Source organism: Alosa pseudoharengus, unplaced genomic scaffold (assembly GCF_046254945.1).
Source record: "Alosa pseudoharengus isolate Yale_2024_CS ecotype anadromous, Long Island Sound unplaced genomic scaffold, YU_APseudo_1.1 YU_APseudo_1.1_scf_16, whole genome shotgun sequence".
Taxonomy (NCBI): domain Eukaryota; kingdom Metazoa; phylum Chordata; class Actinopteri; order Clupeiformes; family Clupeidae; genus Alosa; species Alosa pseudoharengus.
In genome coordinates, this window is record NW_027468630.1 from 32,865,633 (window position 1) to 32,888,496 (window position 22,864).

The 22,864-nt window shown below is 42.2% G+C and overlaps 1 protein-coding gene across 1 annotated transcript in view; it reads right to left on the bottom strand.

Moving 5' to 3' along the window:
* Window positions 1–22,864, bottom strand: part of pde8a (phosphodiesterase 8A) — a 36,473-nt gene that overhangs the window by 6,929 nt on the left and 6,680 nt on the right. Inside the window, exons 2-18 of the mRNA XM_076287758.1 lie at window positions 12,378–12,434; window positions 9,916–10,106; window positions 8,644–8,700; window positions 8,292–8,346; window positions 7,708–7,796; window positions 6,852–6,930; window positions 6,032–6,172; window positions 5,084–5,172; window positions 4,907–4,958; window positions 4,755–4,797; window positions 4,386–4,463; window positions 4,186–4,256; window positions 3,902–4,066; window positions 1,909–1,957; window positions 1,548–1,683; window positions 897–1,095; window positions 196–413 (exon numbers count right to left, since the gene is read on the bottom strand). Coding sequence (XP_076143873.1) covers window positions 196–413; window positions 897–1,095; window positions 1,548–1,683; window positions 1,909–1,957; window positions 3,902–4,066; window positions 4,186–4,256; window positions 4,386–4,463; window positions 4,755–4,797; window positions 4,907–4,958; window positions 5,084–5,172; window positions 6,032–6,172; window positions 6,852–6,930; window positions 7,708–7,796; window positions 8,292–8,346; window positions 8,644–8,700; window positions 9,916–10,106; window positions 12,378–12,434 — 1,769 coding nt within the window. The remainder of the gene's footprint in view (window positions 1–195; window positions 414–896; window positions 1,096–1,547; window positions 1,684–1,908; window positions 1,958–3,901; window positions 4,067–4,185; window positions 4,257–4,385; window positions 4,464–4,754; window positions 4,798–4,906; window positions 4,959–5,083; window positions 5,173–6,031; window positions 6,173–6,851; window positions 6,931–7,707; window positions 7,797–8,291; window positions 8,347–8,643; window positions 8,701–9,915; window positions 10,107–12,377; window positions 12,435–22,864) is intronic.

Consider the following 22,864-nt stretch of genomic DNA (forward strand, 5'->3'; position numbering starts at 1 on the left):
TGTTGGCCTCTTGTTTCTATACAGGTTTAAATGCAATGATTCAAATAAGCCAAACCAAGTATACATCTCATCTGTAGCAACACAGGGCCGGCTTGCCAATTTATGGACAATGTCTTTTTTTTAACCAGAAATCATATTAAACACAAAAGGGAATTTTGACATGCAAAGACCCAAAGGGCAGGCCCCCTGTCCCACCTCTCCATGTTCTTGAAGATGTTGCACTTGTCGTCCCTGGTAGTGATCTGGAAGGCCAGGGCAGCGTGGTGGCTCTCCAGGACAGCCGTGTCATTGTACAGGATGGCCAGCTCGCTCCCAGCATTGCACAGGAAGGAGTTGGTCCGGCCCGGGTGGTCGACGTCGTGCACTGTGGCGGCGATCAGGGCTGCGACCTCGTCTATGGGGTCCAGGCTTTGCTGTTAAAGAACATGGAATAGCAGTGTATGTGTGATGGCGCTCTTATAACTGCACTGATGCAGCATCTACAGTATGTGTGGCCCTCAGCGCATTGTCTAGTCACCACCTAATCATCTCACGGCCAGACAAATGAACTTTAAGTGCAGAACCACCACTTCATTTGTGTCATAAGCAGTCCTTCATGCCTGGCTACCGGTAATTCAATAAAGTACAATTTTTTTAGACAAACAGTCCACAAATTCTGCCCCCCCCCCCCAGCTGTATGTGAGTGAGAGTCAGTGCATAGCCTATTTACCGCTGTCTATTGGCTAAGCTAATAGCGCAGGGCTGCCACGGGGGTTGAAAATAGAACGTTTCATAATCAGCTTACATTCCACAGCACACATGCATAACCAGCTAATGAGGCAGAGATTCATTTAGGCTAAAAGAAACCTTCCCTCTGGTGATGACACCGGTGCTCCCCTGCGCGCCGCACTGCTTACCTTAACTCTCTCCTTGCAGAGAAAGTAGGCGGTGGCGTGCAGTACGTCCGCTGCATGGCTGGAGTTGTGGTAGGAGTTGCTGGAGTGGTAGTTGGCCTCGATCACCTGCAGCCATGACCGGAGCGTGGCCTCGGGGCAGCTTAGGAACTCGCACACGCCAAAGCGCGAGAAGATCTTTAAACCCAAGAAGGTTAAAGGCCTGCCAAGGGAAAAGAGTTCCGGATCACTTGACCAGATCTCCTATATGCGTCCCAATCATATTCTACATTGGAGAGGGTTAAAGCGGACTAAAATTAAACAAATAGATTGTACACTTCACAACAAAATAATTACCCAGAAAATATAGAATAAAGTATTTTCTTCAGGGATGTTTGGACTGAATATATAAAATAATTTATGCATTGGTGCCAAGACTATATTACTGGAAGTATGACCTTCACTGTTTGCATGAAGTTTCAGATCCTTACAGGTGGCTTACGATAAGATTAATCATGACTCACTCGTTTTCTCAGAAAGAGCATCAGTGAACAGTAAATCTGTAATCTCAACGTAGGAAAGACACGAAAGCCACAGAAACATCTAGCACATATATGTAGGGAGCTGGAGCATGCGGAAGATATGGCCTACTTCCCCCACTCCCCACTCCCCTACCGCTTTATAGTGGCTGCCTCTAGGTTGAAGATGTCAAAGTCCCATGAGTCTTCATTTTCCATGGTCTGGGCCACCCGAGGGGGGATGTCGTTGAGTGAGAGTGGCGTGGTCAGGTGACTGGGGATGTGATGAGGCTCTGAGGACACAGAGAGGCATGTCAGCTTGCATCAAGAGCAGCAGGCTTGGGAACAGGCAGCTGGAAATGGATTAGCCTGGAAGGTAAACATGACGCAGGATGGGACAACTGGAAGAGCACAGAAGCCCCCCGATGTGATCGCGCCGTATTACTCAAGGCTGTGTTGCGAGAAATTCTCTCGTCTTTTAAGCAGGGCATTAAAACATGAGCCTAGACTGTACTCACGTTTTGTTGAAAATATGTATTCATTTCCAGATAGTCTTCGTAAGCCATCCTGTGGAAAAAAGACCATATTCAGATAACCGACTCACAACAGGAATTATGAGGTTCAAGTATTTTTTGGAGATAAATATCCCTTATTCTTGACCCTTGCACTGTCAAATTTGAAACTAATTTTCCAGCATATTGCATGAGAAACAACAGAGGCATGTGTGGCGACAGAATGGCATTGCGCTGGTGATTAACGTGTAAACATGCAAACACAACAAAACAAACTCACAAACCCATCCTCACACTCTCCCATGGGGCAGCTGGCTTCAGCCCTGCCCCTAGTGCCTCTGTGTGTGTGTGTGTGTGTGTGTGTGTGTGTGTGTGTGTGTGTGTGTGTGTGTGCACAACTGGAGTGAATGTTTACCTCAGGAGTGAGAAAGGAAAGCGAGCAAGGCTCATCTTTGACCTGCACATTGTCTAATCGCGCATCAGCTCCAGCACACACGCATGCTATTTTAAGCCCTTCTCTCTCTGCAACGTGGACTCAGAGTCAACCCAGAGACAGAAAACCCACTTTGAACATATCATGTCTGCCAAGAGCCCAGACGAGATATACCTACAAACAACATTACTTATAAAGCCCAGAAAAAAAACGACAGAATGACTATGTAATGCCAACACAGAAAAAGGTCCCTTTAACAAGATACTGATCAAGAATTTCAGAGTAATTTCCTCTGGTGTTCTCTACGTAAAGGGAGGCTAACGCAGGTCGACTGCTGGCCAGGCCAAGCCTGCTGTGTGGCTGAGAGTCGGCGCATGTGAGCGCAAGTCACGGCTCTTCATCGAATCCTCCAAGAACAGGATGTTTCCAGGCCACTCGGACCGAGAGGAAAAGTTCACTGGAGAGGGTGTTGTGGTGCCGAGCGGAGCGGCCGGCTTTTCCTCTGCAGCCCACGGGAGCACAAAGGAGGACAATCTAACACTTCCTCTGGGCCACGGCCAAGACTGCCAACTTGGCACTCTCCCTCTCCAGCTCTCCCCATCTCTCTCTGCCCTCCCCCCCCCTCACTCTCTCTACTCAACCAGGCAGGGCTGACTACAGTTCATACACACACACACACACACACACACACACACACACACACACACACACACACACACACACACACACACACACACACACACACACACACACACACACACACACACACACACACACACACACACACACACACACACACACACACACACACACACACACACACACACACACACACACACACACACACACACACACACATTGCATTCTTGTCTGTCATCAAGATTTGAAACAGCCAAAAAACCAATGACCAATGCATTAACGCATTACTTTTGTAAAATAGATTTTGTCAAATTAGGTTTAATAATAAGAAATCACGTAAATTAGCAATCAGTGAGGAGAGGCATAGAAGTACCGCAGATTTTTACAGACTTCTGCATGCAGCAACTATTTTCTCCTTTAATTTTCTCTCCGTGGAAGTCAGCAGCACGAGTCCAATTCATAAGGGGAATAAGATACTAGAGCGGGCATGGTGCCATTTGTTGTAATTCGTGAATAATTAAATAAGGCCTGTAATGTTTCAATCATAAAGTAATCACATTGCAGAGAAACATTTAATGAAATCAATCAGAGACTTCCCAGCAATGACGCCATTTCTCCTGAGGCCTGCTTGGCTGCCCCCTAGTCCATCTATGGCTCCCTGATAAAGGCAACTTAGCTTCCTTCATGCAATCCCTTTGCAGTCTTCAAAGTCAACAACTAGACATACAGCGGCAAAGAGTGGGAAAGGACGATTCTATAAATAACTTATTATATTCTGTGCCCCATTCAGTACTGTAACGTCTTCGATCAAATGAAATGACAAAACTGAGCCAGAAAAGAGCTCCCCTTCCCCAAAGCAGTCTCATATCCATAGGGTGTGTGTAAGGGAGAATATACTGGGTCTGTGGCTGACATATGGATACCAACCGTCATCAGCCCCCCGACAAGGTCGTTGGTGTGGGGGTCCTCCTCCTTGGTGCCCAGCTGGGGGGAGTAGAGCTCGGTGGTTCTCAGGATCTCTAGCACACGGTCCAGGGCCTCCGCCACAGGCATGGGGCTGCTCTCTTGCGCTGCGTTGATGATGTTTATCACCTGGGTGTGCACAGACACACAGGAGACCACCTCAGCACTTGGGAGCGGGAGCCGCAGCACACAGCGAGACAAATACCAGCCAATGGGACGGGGGTGGGGAATGGAGGGAGTTACAGTACCTTCGTTATTGGCGCTTCTATGGTCATGGAGTGGATCCGGGCCATAGAGGAGTGCCTTCTCTGGGAGCTTCCTGTGACAGATCAAACAAACACATATGCAGGCACGTTAGGCCCCGTTGCTGCCCGAGATTCGCTAAGGTTCAAAGAGAGCGTGTATGTGTGTGTGTGTGTGTGTGTGTGTGTGTGTGTGTCCATCTCACCATCGCTCCCTCGTGATGTAGTGGAGCGGACATCCAGGGAGCCTTTCCTCCTGTCCTTGTGTTTGCAGGACTGGATATCTGAGAGAAAAAGACAAAACCACTGAGCCACACACACATGCACACACACACACACACACTATGCAGGAGACTTCAGGATATGTATACATTATGGATGGGGCTCAATTCATCATCAAATGTCAACTGCCTTTTGGTCAACTTATGTTGTTCAAATGTTCTTTAAGTAGCCATATATTGTGCTAATACGTTCTGCTCGGTAGCTCCACAGTAATAGTTAGCACACAAGTGGAGATGAAAAACTGTGTCTGTTCTATTGTACTCTTAGGAAAACAAACTGACAGCTTGTCTTACCTGTCTGAGATTCAGCTTGTACACGATCACTGGATTTCTCAGTCTTAAAAGGCAAATAGAAAACATTTTACAAGACTATCATATTAAATATAAAATAACATAGTCCCCGTAGATGTGAATGTTGCCGTTCTGTGCATCTATGAATAGCTTACCTTATTATTATCATTTAAAGGCCTGTTAATAGACACATAGTGTCTAATTTTTCTGAAAAGAGCAGAGAGACATGAAACTGTGAGAACTTGAGAGAATCTGCCTTAATTCCCAGAGAGAGATAAATAGTGTAACAGAATTAAAAAAAGGAATGAAATTAACGAAAACTGCACACTTACCCTCCCTGTCCAATAACAGGTGTAATTTTCACATTTTGTTGGACACTGTCTCCATTCTTCTTTTTGGCATAATAAATCCCTTGCCACTCCTGAAATATAAATATGAATATGAATTACAAGTAAAATAAACATATAAGCATAGGCTACTGCCTATAATCAGAAACCAACACAAGCTATTTAACAGAGCTATCAGTTCATTTTACAGCATGACACATTATTGATAAGTCAAAGTAGCACAAACCAAAGCTAAAATCAGGTTCAGGCATACAAATATTTCATAAGTATACAATTAAATGCATTTTTGCCAAGCACTGGACCAATAACAAAAAGAAAACAAAAAGAAAATGGTGGTGACAAAAATAATGCATTTGTGAAACATATCAAAGTGGTCAGTAGCCAAAAAAGGGAGTGGGGGGAGACATAGAGCTGTGTCCAGTCGAGTCCTTTTATGTCAGCCACCCTTCGTCTGCTCAGCTTGGTTCAAAAGCACCTTCCCACTGTTAGCCTGAGTGCGGATGACCTTCGTCCTCTCTGAAGTAAGCGCTCGCTGCACAGCCAGCCCCCTATCTGTCCCCTTTCAAAAAAATAAATAAATACGGGCCCTTTGTTGTGTCTGATGCCTTGAGTCGCCATGGGTGACGGGCAGGTATTCAGGCTGGTGTCTGACCACAGAGGGAGGCTCAGGCTCTTCAGGTCTGTGACCAGCACTCCTCACTGCGGCATGCCGAGAGCCCGAATCGTAACATTGGCACAGGTGCCTCATGCCTCATATAGGCACACACACATTGCCACCTTTTGTGTGCAGTCAAAGTCACTTGCAAATTATAAATGCTTACTCTTGGCAGAACATGGGGGTTCAACTACAATTTGATGCCTTGACATGGTACTTTTTGACATCTGGAGAAAACACGTAAAAACAAAAAATATGTATAGATACACTGTACTCACCTTTCCTTTCCGTATGCAAGAATTTATAGTTTCAAGGAGATCAGGCTTATTCTTCTCGCTTTTAGGCACTTCTATGATTTCCTTCCCTATGAGTTCCCCCTTCTGGTATCCCATGATGGACTCATATGCAGGGTTTACATACTGCAGAGAGACATAAGCGGACGGTGTCAATGTCCACTAAATGAAGTGCTCATACAAAAAATACCTCCAGACAACTTGTTGTTGTGCAAACAAGGTGTGGAAACGGGGAGGGGAGAGGGGGGGTCAATGGTTTCATAAATATTCAGAAATAACAACAGCGAAAACAACAACATCCACAATGGCCCATAAGATCAACAGCATCAGGTGATGTATTGATAAAACAGAACAGAGTGTGGTCCTTGATTTCAGTAGGGCCCTAGAGCTTTGCCAAAACAATGCGTTTTCAGTACCGTTAGCAACTTCGTCACTCATCCCGGCCCTCCTTGGCCAACACAAACGCTCCTTTTATATGAAAAAAGAACATGATAAAAATACTTCAACTGCCCTGTGACAAAAGAAGCCATTCAACCAAGGGAGAACACAGATATCATCATTGATATCATCGGTCACAAGACTTTCTAAACAAGCCTCTAAAGAAGGGGTGAAGACGATCACACACTATCACACTATCCTATGGGTAAGCAGACGCGCACACACACACACACACACACACTACAGGAGAGCTCTTTTGAGCACATTCTCTTAAATGGGTGCACTATGGAATGCCAACATAATGACCAGTCCTTTTGGAGTGACTGAGTTCCATTGAGGAAAAGAGCAGGATTCTCTCCAAACGAACCTGAATCACTTGATCTTCACTTGTGATCTCAATGGCCTCTTGACTCTGCTCCAGAGCGGTGAAAATAGCATTGCAGGCTCTGGAAAAGGGAAACATGGACATTGGCACAAATATATACACATAAATAGGTTTTTGGTGTGGGACAGACGATCAAGGCGATACAAATGAGACTGGTGAGAACGTCACAATTGCTCCCAATAACAGGGACGTTAAGCATCCCAACGTTGAATTGTGTGAGAAGACCCTTCAGCTCTGTATGGTGTAAGAGGTTATAACTGTTTTCAAATCCAGACCTCAGACTATTTATGAGTTTACCTTCCTGACTTCCATTACTACTGACCTATGACCCAATTAGAGAGCTAGAAATTATTATAAATTATTCAGTGTGTGCATACATCATTACTTGAGATTATGGCTTGGATTTGTAAACTACAGTTTTGTTAGAGTATTCATCATTACAATTCTTCATTTTACAACAGATGAAGAGCTGTTTGCTCTGTTGAAAAAGAAAATGAATGCATTTCAGGAATTTGCCCCATCAAAAAAACTAAATTATCATGTCTACGTCAAGACAAGCCACACCCCCATACACAACCACTCCCCTTTGGCTACAGAACCAGTTTAGTGCCTGCAGTCCACACCTGGGAAGCATGCAGACTGCTCTGTCCACTTACCTTACAACACCAGACCACACAGATCACTGGTCAAACCTCTGGCAAGAGTTAAGGTTGGAATCCCAACCATGTCTCAACAAATGAGTGTTTAAATTGTTTGTTTGTTATTTGGGGGAACTTGTGTGACTGGTATAGCTCTTTCAGAAGCCAGTGGAGTGCTAACGGGGAGAAAGAGAGCTCACCTTAGCTTGAACTGGGCCCGCACTTCTCCATGCTCCAGCTGGATAAGCTCATTGTAGCAGGCCATCATGTTGGCATTCTCCACATACCGCTAATGGGAACACACACACACACACGCACGCGCACACACACACACACACACACACACACACACACACACACACACACACACACGCACAAAACGTGGTCCAACACCAACATTAACAATAAGACCGGCTTGACAATCAGGCATTTTCATTACAGGCCAAACAAGTGTTTTAGTGTTACATACTAATCTCACAAATATGTCTGCGTCAATCAAGGGTTAAACACTGACGCAAGCAACGGGCACGTAAACGTGATTTATGCATTTTTTTTCCCCTCTGGTGGATAGCTCAAACAAAGGATTACATCAGGTATATATATTGCACAATTGGTCAGGTTTGCCGAGTGTATGCCGCAATACAGCAGCAGCCAACGCAGCTTAACTGAAAGGACTGTGCGTGTACTGTACTGTGCATTTCAAAATCATCACGGCTTGGTTTCAAATGCAAAACTATCATTTCTGAATACCATCACTGTAGTGACACATCAAAGTCTTACTCACTCTGTTAAATCCTGCAGCTATCAGAGACATCAGAGTGGCTTCTTCACGGTCCGGCCTTGAATGACAGTTTAGAGGAATCAGAAAAAAAAACAGTCTCACTGAGTGGCACAGGCACACGAAACCCTCCTGATCCACACACAGTTAGTTTAACAGTTCATGTGAAGAGTGCAGCTAGGTTAACACCCCCCGCCACACACACACACACACACACACACACACAAACCTCTTAATTATTCAACTTAACCATACATGAATTTTGAGTTTTTAAGTTCTGTTTAAAATGCTGCAGATGAATAAGTGAGGGCAAATGCTCAAGGATGGCAGCGCACAAGTGCACAACTGCAATACTTACCTTTTCACAACAGCAACAATCACAGTGTTTTCTGATGAGTTCACCGCTCTAATTGACCTGTATTTAAACAGAGAGAGCTATTTAGCGTGAGCTGCACTGGCAAACGCAGTGGCATCAAATCAATGTTGGTTTAGTTATTCATGGTCCGATTCTCAGAGGCAGATCCCAGTTGTGCAGCTCACTGTAAATAAATACGCTTTTGAAAGAATGCACTGTACATGGGCAGTCATCAGCTAGCAGTTAGCCCAAGCCTTTCACCATAAAGCCTCCTTGGTTCTTTCTCCGGCAGCACTGCATATACACTGAGAGTATAGATGGGCCAAAATGAATAGGGTTAACATACAGGGAAGGCAAGCTAAATGAATGTTTATAAAGGTGTTTTGGTTTAGGGCTGAGCTAAAGATAGCATGGAGGGGGGTGTGCATTTCTCATTTAAACGGGACATGACTTCACCAGCACCTGACAGAAGTTGAGCTGGAGAAATCCCTGGTTTGCCTATGCAGGGAAATCCAGAAGGCAAGACTTCTGTTGGCTGTATCTCCTGAGATGTTTCATACAGAACAAAAGCAGTGGGGATTCTCTCTCTTCATGACATGTTTTCTTCTAGTGAAACTGCTGGGGCTACTGACTACATGAGTGGAATAAATCTAGTGAGAATAATGGTGATAAACACTATAAAGTACTGAAGTGGAATTACATAATAACTCGACAAAGAATACCTCGTAAGATAGTATTTTATGTCAAACTCCATACAGACAATGAAAGACAAAAAAGACCACATTGAAAATTGGACATCAATGTAGTGCTATGTTTAAAGCTTAAAGAATATAGTACAATTTGTAGTGGAATGATATGTTTTAGGTACAGCATTTGTTTTAAGAAATTTTAGCAATGTGGAATTTGTCATGTTCAAATTGTCATTGTTTTTTTTGGTTTTTTTTTTTACCATTTAAATCAGATGATTTTGCTATTCCTTTAACCATCCATTTAAGTGCATTGGTATTACAGTTCACTTGGATTGGGCAAAACATAAGCCTTTTAGTCTCTGCACCTGGGATTATAAGACTATAAGGAATTATAAGGATGGGGTAATGATGAGCAACCCTGACTATTAGCTTTCTAAGTGGTAGATTGCACTGTTTAATAATGATGAAAAGACAATATAGGACATGTAACAATCATTGAGAGATAACAGCATGGAATCTGGGTCATGTAATATGAAACATAATTCATAATCAGACAAAGCAATAATCTTCATAAAAGGGGACCTACCGACATAGTGCTTCTGCATCAAAATATCTGGAATGTCTGTGATCGATGATAATGAGGTCATGATGCTTTTCTAGGAAGCACTCGAGTGCAGATTCAGGCGTTCGGGCTATGCTGCACTTGAAGTTGGCTTTCTCACAGGCCCAACAGAAGCCATTGCTCTGGCTGTCTTCTTTGGCAAACACTAAAAGTACCTATTGAGAGCGGCAGACAAAAAAGACACCATTTTCACAGAGAAACCACAAGCTTTTCAAAGATCATGTGATTAAACCAAAAGGATCTAGGGGATTTAAAACGTTTCAATGTTTATGAAATGAAATCTATTCTGAAATAAGGAACAGCATAGCTCAATAGGACACCAGTAAAAATAAACAGGGCATGAGCAGTCGCAGAGCCATCGGTCACACTGCATGTCTGGAGATTGATTGCGGCTGCTTTTCTGCTGCGCGTCACGTCTCGTGCGTCAGTCGCTCTTTAGTCCAGCGCTGTGATTTACACTGTTGGTCACACTGGCATCAGCTTCCCTCCGCTGAACCACCGCGGCCGGGCAACAAGGTGCTGCTGCCCCAGGCCAAATCAGCCATTTAGAGCGCAGGGCCTGCCAAAGGCATTTTAATGTAACTCCTGTGCTTGCGTAAATAAGAGGCAAGCCATGAGGCCCCCCTCTAGAATTTGCAACACTAAGACCAAATCCATGAGTCATTCATACTCTCACACACGTCATCTTGAATCCGGTCAGCGGCGCAGACAGTGAACATTAAGAATGAGTTTGTTCAGCAGAGTATAGGGTTTTTTTTCTCTGTCTTTTTTCCCCCACGTGTAACACAACAGCCAGGAAAGGTACAAAAGAAAAGCTGTGTTTGGAACAAGCCCTACAGACAGACCCTCTGGGGTTAAGTTTTGTGGGGGGATAATTATGGTTTGAATTCTCTTGAAAGTGTCAGCCCTTCTTTTTTTCCAAAAGCATTACCTCATCGACCAATCACAACCCAGTAAAGGCATCTGGACTGCTGCGAGCTAACAGAAACCATGAACCTAAAGCTCTGGGAGATACCGATACGAGTTGCACACATTATAAATACACAAGTCACTCACACAAGTATGTGCAGTGCTTGTACAGAATTATGTCAGAATTCCACATCGACATGCTGTTGAAGTCCACATTCTTTCTGACCATGAACTTCCCAGTAACACTGAGCCAAGAAGTATGTTCCATTTTTAGGGAAGTCCGTGCCAGATTGTCTCACATACAGTATATACACAACATAAAGGACTAAACTCTAAACTTCACTCAGCTAAAATGAATTAAGGACTGTGATTAAGAACACCAGAAATTAGTTTTAAAAAAAAAGGCTTGGGAAACATAGGGCAGGAGAAGAGGACACATGCAGTTTGATGAGGTAATTTTACACAAGAGAATTACTTTGGCAGTTCGAAACTGAATGTCTAGAAAACATCATTGTTAAAAACATGCGGCCAAGTCCCGTGAGCAAGGAAGGAATGGCAGGATCAGCTGTGAGTCCAGAGTGGCAAAAACAGGAAAAGGAAATCTCTTGGTTTCATTTTCCTACTGTGATTCAACTGAAGCGCATCAATGCAAAACTGACAGGTATTGTTAAATATTAAACGTTAAACAAAAGCTTTAAATTTCACTCCTTCTTATTTGGGAGGGGAACGTATGACTTACAAAAGCCATGAAAGCACCAGTGAAGTGGGTGATTCAATCACAAGGAAGCAACAAAATATGAACTTAACTGTATGAATCACAAACCTTTATCTTATGCTGCATAAGCAACATCCTGATTTGACTTTAATTGTTGGTGCAACAACATGTGAATATGAACCACACAACCCATTTTCTGCACAGAGCAAAACAAACCACCCCATGAATGAGAACCTCACTTTCTTGCGCACTGTCAATCCTTCAGCACACGTAACAAAAGGAGAAAATGCCAAGTGCAGTGCTGCCTCTTTATAATGAACCATTCAATGTCTGAGACTGCCAGACATGTGGATCCAAGGGCTTTCTATGTCCGCCTCATATGAGATGGATTGTCTCTTATGGTATGCTCATTGTTGCACACGGACAACGCCGTTGCCATGGCAACCTTAGGGTATGGCACTCACAATCCTCCCATTAACACATCGCTCTTTTGGACTGAATGGAGAATTGTGGCCTTTTGTCTTCAAGCTATCAGAGTGATAGTGTGCTCAATGAGGTCGCATCCAGATGTGTTGGTGCTGAAGTGACACTGCAAATAATCCATGAAGGAAGCTCTTGTTTTACACACAGTAGACACAAACTGTATTTTGGCAAGAACATTCTGGTTCTTGAAGAATGACCTCAACCCATTGCTCCACTGCAGGAAAACAAATGCTTAGTTGTTGCACTTAGGAGGAAGGTACCTTTTGGGATATTTATTTGTCCATTGTGTTTTAAAAGCAGAGAAAAGGCTGGACATTACCTGAAGCTGATCTTCGTATAACTTCATTGGTCCAAACTGCACCTCTGTTAATGTGGTCTGAAATGGAACAAAACAATAAGAACGATGTTAGCTTTTCAATTATGAGATAATTTTAAGTTAATAAGATAAAAGTAGTATTTGATTTGCTTCGGATGCAGTTTAGATGCAATGTGTGCAGGGGGACACCTTATCTCCAAGCTGAATGGATAATATAAACACACTGCACTGAGAAGAAAATATGCCTTCTTATGGGAAAAAATGGAACTCTGAACAAAGCAAATTCAAACTTTCCTCCAAATGAGAGGAGAGTTCTCTCTGCAAATAATTTAGCTTCCTTCCTCCTAATAGAGCTCCACACAGGGGTTAGTATCTATGGCAACCAAGCCCTCTACGGACAGCCACCCCTCCAGAATTCCACTTCTCAGTAAACAATCTGTGCACGTGAGACACGCACCAAGTGGAATTTGAAATTAAGGTCCGATTTGAAATCACTTCTTGCAAAAAGGTAAGCCCCTTTAACAAGTTGCTTAGCACAATTGTAATCCTGCCATGCCATGTCAACAAGCCCCACTATTGACCAAGAGGGCAATAAAGAGGTGATTCTGGTTTGCTTACAAAAGTTGGGTCATCTCCAAAACTATCTTGAAAAGACTGTAACAGCCCCTTGTAGTGGGAATGCATGGTAATTGTAAATACTTATTACTGAAAATAATGACAATAATAAAGTTGCCTAATATTAGATGGTTAAGTACAGCAATTTTAAGTCAGTTACATACATTTGTGGAAATGTGTGGACATGTAATGTGCAGTGTACTTATTTAAAGCCATACAAATATAATATAAGATAATATATTTTTTATATATTTATTTATTTATTTATTTATTTATTCTATAAATTAAATACTTTCCTTTTCTGTACCAAGGCAAGTAACATTCTGTATCTGTGTTTTTTGTGTTTATTACTTTGTTTATTTATGAATCTAACATTACTGCTATGGTAAAAATTGTGACGTATTGAATTTTGCCACAGGCCAGGCCAAGCCAAGCAGAACGGCGTGCTCTGGTTGAGTGGAGCGATTTTTTCCTGCTTAATTGATGCTGACAGAGGCAGTGAAAAAGCCTCTCATGCTATGGACATGTTACACTGCACAGATACAGCCTGCCATGCAAATGTCATACATGCCCCTCACCATCGGCACTACTCCAAACTGATCACAAGACATCCACAAGCCTACCAATGCCAACACACACAACAGAACCCAGGGTACATGAGGATGCTCACATAAACTCTCTTATCTGCACATACAGTGCAGAACCAGTCACTCTTTCACAGGTACACACACACACACACACACACACACACACACACGCTCGTGCACGCACAGACACACACTCATGTAAATGTACACAGGCAGCAACATCTTGACCTAATTTACAACAGCCTCACGATGAGCTAACAGTAACGGACGGGTCCTCTGCTGTTAGTGTTAACCCTAGACAGGCCTTTCGATTGAAAATATACAGTATGCATGTGCCATCTGCGCAACGCTCGATCAAATGATGACAGAATTAAGAGGAGACATCCAAAGGTTGCATGTTTGTATCAAATCCAGACCAAAATGTATACTTGTGCGTTTAATCATCTCGAGTCACTGCCGAGCAGCAAGAGGGCAGAACCATCGGAGAACCTCCCGGGCCTCAAAAAAAAAAGAACGCAAGGCCCGCAGCGTATCGTTTTCACACTGCATATTCCCGTTTGGCCCACATCTCATCCAGTGACATGTGTATGTACATGGCCGTGTCCACTCAGTAAGCACTCAGTCCAGAACACATAAACAAAAGGAGAAATGCTCAGAGTGCTGGCATAACGTCCAGCAGCCCCTGCTGCTAACGCCACGCCGCTCACCTCACTCTCCCAAAACACTTTTCACAACCGCGTGACGTACCAGCCCTATTCATTCTGGTGACAAATGGGGGACTAGCATGCGCCGTTGTTGGATGCAGATGGCAGAGTTCAGCTCCATACACCTACTGTATTTACCTAGCAATGCTGCCTTTAACCCTGCATCCTGTCTACTGGGTGCATCCGGTCCTATGGATCTCCTCGCCACAAAAGCCCTTCATATAAACTGGGAGAGTGGCTTTCCACCAAAGTGAAAAACAGGAAATTGGATGACATTGTTCAGTGAGCAGACGTCAGCAGAGACAGATATAAAAGGGTAAACAGTTTCCTCGCCGTGGCAGAGGGAGCGGCACGTTTGGAATCTTGGGACGTCGGCTACTGCTCTCTCCTGTGCGGGGCAGCACGGACTAACCCCTGTTGGGTGGAGGGGACATGCATGGCTGGGCGCAAAATGCCAATCACCTGCAGGCTTGCTGGCAAGCTGCTCTTGCACACTGACGTATGCTGGTATGTGTTAGCAGAAAGGGAGGAGTGCTCCACATTGGCCCCGTTTAAGCCAGCCAGCAAATTATTCTCGGATTTTTTATTGTTCAGTGGTTTTTGTAAAATTTCGGGCGTGCAGTTTCACAGCCCAGAGTAATTTAGCTTTAAAAGAGATGAGATGCATCTATGGCCAAATAGAACAGACTCAGTTGGACAAAACATACACGCTAGATGTGAACGGACATGAATCAATATTCAGCTGTTTGTTTTGCCTTGTTTGGAAAAGCACAAGGGGAAAGTCACATGCATATGATGAGGACACCACTAATAACTGACATAGTTTTGACTTTGCCACCAATGTTGACCAATTTCAAGTTCCAAGTAAGGCTGGCAACTATCAGAACACTGAATATATTTTATGTGAGCAGAATGGACAAATGAATCAAAATATATTTATTTGTACTCCCCTCCCCTCACAGACCCTGTGTAGATAGCACTCTTCAGATCTGGTAGCCTACACAAATTAGCTCAGAGACTAAGGTAACACGGTCCTAATTACCAGGGGGGTATTATAAGTATGTGGTTTAGTGACAAACCTGGGTAAGTTAACTCAGAGTAAGGGGTAAGCCTCCTAATAGAAGAGCTATATGGCTTCATTCTCCTAACAAAACAATGCCATAGGGCTCTTGTTGTAGGAGGTTTATTAATTACCCTGAGTTAACTTACCCAGGTTTGTCACTAAACCACATACTTGGAATGCCCCCCTGGTCACATAGCAAGGCTTTCTTGAGTGTCCTGGAAGGATCAAACATCATACCATCCAATGGGCAACGTGAAACACCAAACGTGCAGACACAACAGAAGCATGGGCCAAACAATACCCAGACAAGCACTGCAATCCTTACAGAACCGTAATCATGCTAGTCACGCAGGCCCCATGTTTGCATTGCACCTAATGAACAAGCAAACTCATTATGAAACCCCAACCACAACCAGCTCTGAAAAGTCTGAAAGTCACAAATAACGGGAAGCTGACCAACATGGCATGAAAACCTTGGGTGATGTACGTGCCCTCCGTCCGGACACATTACATACACTGACCAAGTATGTCGCCGATGGAGCAGAAGACTTTAGGTGAGTCACTGCTTCCATAAGTAGGCCACCATGGATTGGTGCCCTAAATACTGCAGAAAATGTCAAACCGACAACTGCTATACAGTCAACAGTGAAGGTATTATAAAGGGAAAGGGCAACAAAGTAAATGTTTCTGTCATGCCTTTTCACTAAAGCAACATCCTCTGCCGATAGGACTGAGTTTAATACACGTCACGTGATATGACTCACTAAAATAGACTATTGTTGGCTCAAGAGTGGTTTTAGCACTTATTGAATTAGCTAGTCTACAAATACAAATATTCACCTTAGTATAAATGAAGAACAATTGACTGTTTACACATTTACACATATCAAGGATTGGGTGTAGCACCGAGATGTAGACTTTCTATTGAGAACACAGTCTGGTCCAGGATGACTTAATCCTTATCCAGGATAACGCCATTCTTGCGAAAGCACTTTCATCATTCCCTTGCATGCAGACTTACCAGCACCTGGCCTCTTAACAAACTATGAAGAATGAGAGGTATAAGGACAAAAATGTGCTTACACTATATTACGTCAAAAAGTCTTCACACACATTCATTCCACACATTTTGAGAACAGCCAAAAAAAAAAAAAAGATTTCAGTTCCCAGAGCCATTTCCAGATATGGAGGATTGTTTTAAAATGGCAGAAGCGCAGGCCTTTGTTTTATCATGTGCTCAGTTACAGTGCACTAAGCAAGAACACTCTGACCCCAAATCTGTCTGCCAGTTTATCTTTCACTTCACAAGATAAAGCATAGGCCTACGCAAACATATTGTGTTGATGCTCATTACACACAGTCAGCAGACACTACATCATTCCAAGACATGGGCTCAAAATGTCTACCGATATATGATTTGTGTTTAAACAGAATCTGAATCCAGTAACAGATACCTATATAACAGCCTCATTGTTTCACACCAGAAGGCTCTCGTTTCTGCTATAATATTACAATGCAAAGATATAAAAAGTGAGCCTTAGACACCAGAGAACATAACTAAAATGGCACTTAGCCACGTGATTATACTGTGTCCCACAGAAGAATCTGTCTTGAATAAGCATTTTTCTACTTACTCTACGTACAGTACACCAAGAGCAACTTAGTGGAAGATTTGTGATGGCACAGTTTATCTCCCCATTTCACATATTTTACATAAAGAGACATTTTCTATTATTTCAATGCTTCAGAACGGTTATGTTTTCAGTGCTATCCACTGATATATTTTATTGATATGAGGTCTGCACTCTATAACTTGAGAAAAATTATACAAAATCAGACACCCAGTTGGAAAGATTTTAAAACCATTGCATTTGCAATACAAATGAAGACAACATTTTGCAAATTAAAGAAGTTTTTGGTTGCCCCAACCAAACAAATGAAATTAGGCTTCCTGATACTGTAATTGACAGTTTGACACTGCAATTCACACTGCTGAGAATGAATGACATAATAAGGTTAAGGGAAATCCACCTTAAGGAACACTGGGTCAGGTGAATGCTGGGATTGCACAACACTGTCCAACAAGCCTGCTTCAGCTAACAGGGTAAACTGCACAGACATAACACTGTCACAATACCAACTGCACTCCAAACATGGGCCAGCTCTGTCCAATGCTGTGGCCACTTCCTCGCAGTCTGCAACATCCCTTATGTCCATCTAACCCTTTCAATGAGTATAAACGAGGTGGAATGAAGTGTAAGCAACAGGTAAACAAATAGAATTTGAGAGAATTATATACGAAAGTGGAAATAGTAGGAATATGGTTATGTGTGAACTAAAAGTTATGGTCACTACCTGTGTTTGTTAGTATGTACAGATGGGTTTAAAGCTAATCAAATGTGAACATATTTGTGCTATACGAGACATATGTATCGCATCACGCAAATCAACTCACAATTAAACAAGACCAATGCACTTAAATTAATGACATTATTTGTAAACAAATCCTTTGGATGCCCCGCTCATTCTTTCATGGTCTTCTTCAAGGTATTTTTGGCCTTATCCAGATTATGCATCAATCCGCCCTAATACCAACCCAAGCCTAAGCTTCCTCGCACAGAGTTCAGGGGATGCTGAGCACCACCACGTTCAAACAGAAGAGTTGGCTTGTGTGCCTGGGGAATATAAAAGATACAAAAGAGCATGCTTATGACTATGCCTACTCCATCCACGCCACCCAAAGCAGAAGATGAGGGGAAAGCAGGCAATTAAAACAGAATGGGCCTATAGAGTCATTTCAGGAATGACACATCAATGGGATGGTGGTCAACTGAGTTTGTAGTGACCAATTCAACTTTTGTGAAATATAAATTTAAGTATGGAAATGTATCTTACCTACATTAAGATAATAAATGACTTAAGTATATTTAATAATATAAGTAGCCATTAGGTAAACCCATTTTTGTCTGTCACTCAAAGACTATTCACAAGTAAAGTTTAAGTTCAATTCAAAATTATATTGAGGGGCATTTTTATATTCCCCTTTATATTTCTGTATCTCTTCATCAATATATAAATGCTTAATTTTGTGATTGGTGCAGACTGTTATAGAAGTTGCATGGTAAGAATGGGCTATCAAAGATAGCTTCTAATGGTGTACAAGCCCACTCAACTAGAACTTCCAATAAATTAAATAAACTTTCAATAAACAATAAACTTCAATAAATTAAATGATACATAAAATATAGCTGCACGCAGCAATGAGGGGGCCAAGAGGATCAGCAACTCAACGCTATTATGTCACACACATGGCCGTAAGCACTCACAGCAAGTTTCATGTAAAGCAACTAAAGATTGGCAGAGATGCTTCCTTCAATTGGCTTCCATCAATTGGCTGTCTGTCAACCGCTTTCAAATATGAAAAATGTGGAATTTGGTAATTTTGTGAGGCATGGCCTGATGATCTGTGTGAAATGTTTCGAAGATAAGACATGTGTGGCCATTTAAAGATTTTTTGTGTTTCCGGAAAAATCCAGATCAATTTAGGTTGCCATTGCAGATATAGAGTTAATTTCATGCTGACAGCTTCAACAGCAGCTGTGACGGGGGACTGCTTTCGAAACTTCATCGAATAACTTTTGTGAGGCTTCTTCTGAAGACCATCTGGAATAAATTTCATGAAGGGCCAAAATGTGTGACCTGTGAAGGTTTTGTGTGTTTTTTTTGGGGGGGAAATCCATTATGGCGGAAATTGAAGGTAGGTTGGAGGGTAAATAGGTTGAACGCATATTGGTCGCGCAAACGTCATTAGACTGTCCCAAATCTGTGTGCCAAACTTTTTACCAGATGGTTCTATGGACTGTTATAGACCCCTTTGGTGGAAGAAAGATGCATAAGAAGAAGAAAAGGTAGAAAACCTATGGGTGCCTTCACAGCTTCACTGCTTGGTCCCCAAATATGTCCATTCTAAGTCATATCCTTCCTGGAATTGCTACCCTTCAAATGGACTGGAGACATAACAATTAGAACCAGCTTGCCATGCTAACATCTAAAGCGAACCAGAAGCTAGTACATCATCACAGGCAGAACTACTTTGTGCACCTATTGGCTCACACAGATCAACGGACGATAAGTAGTATTGTATAGCAAGCCAACGGCTGCTCTTTGCTATTGGTTGATTATTATCATGTATAGATTGGTTACAGACATGAGAAACCATCACCAGTTTTTATTACCGGACAACTTAATGTTAGACTTCTACATGGAAATACAAATGGTTAAATGTGGAAATAGATTAAGAAATAAATGCATCAATAAACACAGAAAAATGTATTAGAGGGAAATGTAAATATGTCCAGCTAAATTTAAATATGCAGGCCTAATTATGGTTTGTCAGGATAAAGGTGTGTAATGTGTATGAGTAAGATTGGTAGAGTTAGTGACAAATTAAAATGACAGATGGATTTGCATTATGTCCCATTCAGATACATTCTTTCTAAACTAATGAGAAACCTGTTGATGTGTCTCAGTCAGCTCTTCCTTTCTAACATTGCTATTTGATTCCATGCCAGATTGGATGCCATGCCTGATTACAACCACAACCACATTTAAGTTTACACTAGTGTAGGCTACTGCCCAAACTAACAGTTATTAGTTGGGTTTCAATAAATGTCTGGATTATTCCATCATTCCACCTAGCACTGCTTGCATGCAAACATTCAAATACTGACAAAACAGCAAATATGTTTTCATTTACTTCTGTAACTTCTCAAATGGCATCAAATTCCAAACTTGTACATTAAATACATTGCAAATGACTATGAACTGAGGTTACAACGACATTATTTATGTCAGACACATTCCTGCCTGCTTCTGAAAAAGAACACAGGCTGGACTGAAGAGTAAACACTTATGGTGCCTTGTTTTGGAATAATACTGGTTTCGACAATCTAAAGAAGCGATCACATGCCCTCCCATGATTCAAACCTTCAAACCTTCAGGGAGAACTCAGTGAATACAGCCTTATTTCAGTTGAAGAGCTCAACTACAATGGAAAGGTCTGTTCCTGGACTGTACTCACCTTAACTGACTTCAGTAAGTGAACCAATATGTTAAAGCCAATAGGTACTAGTACAATGTTTTAAGGCATGAAGGCACAGAATGTTGAATCAATCTGCTGACTTTTGACTGTTTTCATCAAATGTGGAAAATATGTCTAAGACAATTTGAAACACATTAATGAAGGTTGCTGTAGATCACATCATCTTCTGTTCTGATATTCTCAGCATTTTATTATTATTTTCATTGGGGTTCAAAATCAACACACTTCTGTCCTGATGTGAGAACTACTTTCTTATCCAGTGACAGCAAACCATAATATAATCATTGAAATGCTAACTAAATTTGGTAGCATGGAGGAAAAAGAAATTTGACAGAAGAATCCACACTGAACTGACATCTGTATGTGCCAACATCACTATGTAAGACATCCTTTCATTTGATGACATTTAGGTCCATTCATTTTCAATTCACTCAACAGCTACCCAGCAAACCCCAGTGTTCAATAAGGCACTGTGTTCTATGACGTAGCACTATTGAAACTTGGCCACGGTAACTGGAATAGCATCTAAGTGAATCTCTGCACCAGGGACAGCCAGGGCCTCATAGTCTCGTCAAGAGCCAAACAAGTGGAATTGCAAATACACTCAGCGGTACATAGACACATAGAATCCCACTAAAAGGCCACAGAGACAGAGGTACTGAGGCCCATTTGCAGGAGAAGACAACTGAACATAGAATGCATAGCTTCATTCATTTGGTAGTTTTTATCATTTTAGCAATCTCTTAGTTCACAGGACATCAATACGTCAAGATATTTGTAAAAAAAAAAAATGGCCACAATGGAATCATTATTTCTCATAGTTTTGCAATCACAATTGACTGTATTTATTTGTAGACATGTGCATATTATAAGATACATATATACATTTGTATAAGTAGTTATGAAAAAGCATATCAGTACCCTATGTTTGATTAGCCTTCCAATAAAGAATGCATGCTAAAATATTCAGATAAATCTGTAGTATTTAACATTAATTTGGGTGGTCACAGTAAAATGGAATCTATACGCAGGTTTGCTTCCTAAAGAGCATAACTGGACTGAGACAAGGTATGAGAGAGCAAAACAAACACACTCACACTTCAGAAATCATTCGAACGAAGCAAGCACTTTGTGGTGCAGTACGAAACATTTTGCGCCCTTCAAATGAGCATTTGTAATAGTCGAGAGAGCAGGGGGGGAAAACATAAAACTGGAACAAAGTCAAATGATGTTATTCGCTTTGATGGAGCACCATGATCTCAATCATTTTTAACAGCAATGGCAAAAATTCTAGATATTAAAATGTACACTGCTGCACATTCATTTGGGGCAGCCATGGCCCACTCTGGACTTGTAACCGGAGGGTTGCCGGTTCGAGCCCCGACCAGTGGGCCACGGTTAAAGTGCCCTTGAGCAAGGCACCTAACCCCTCACTGCTCCCCAAGTGCCGCCGTTGTAGCAGGCAGCTCACTGCGCCGGGATTAGTGTGTGCTTCACCTCACTGTGTGTGTTCACTGTGTGCTGTTTGTGTTTCACTAATTCACCGATTGGGTTAAATGCAGAGACCAAATTTCCCTCACGGGATCAAAAAAGTATATATATATATATATATATATATATATTCCTTCTGAATATAATGATTAGTAAAAAGGCCATTTTTCAAGAAAACCATACTTGACCATATCAAGATGGAAACTAAAGTCATAGCAATTTGTAGAATAAGACAAACAAGTCTAAAAAACTAATATGACCAACAATGGTAAAGCCATCTTGCCTGATTAAACTTTAATGCAATGTTCATTTATAGCACCGCCAGCCAGCGTTAGAGCTGAACACTGCAGATACTTAAGAGGTTCAGCAGTAAATGTGCCTGACCAAAATCCCCCGCATGGGAAACTTTGGCATAATTTTGGACAGGATCCAAGACAGACGTTACAACACATGATCCATAATAACATCTAAATACTCCACTCAACATAGTGTATTCCACAATATTTTCTTTTCTATAAAGACCCCCCCCCCCCCCTAATGCTATCCTTTCATTTATGCTCGGCTTAACTTTCAGACAACCTAGAGCTAAAACCATTTGAACACCATGCACAATTGACTCAGGTCTGGTGGGGTCACTGAGCCACGCTTCTTTCAGCTCTGCCGCAAAGTTTCCTTTCTTCACGTCCTTCGACCTCACTGCCAGCAAAGATAAAACTTTGAGAATGACATGGCAAAACTGCACCACCCTCCCCTCCCCTCACAGAGGGGCCTCCAGTGTTCACACGGGCAGCTCATGTGAAGTACACAAGTCAAGCAGACGTCATAGAAAAGGCGCAGAAATGCCATCACTGAGGATGTAAATTGTCACATTGGTTTTTTTTTTTACTGTAAAGAGCATAGAAGGTTATTTTTTAAATAATTCAACACAA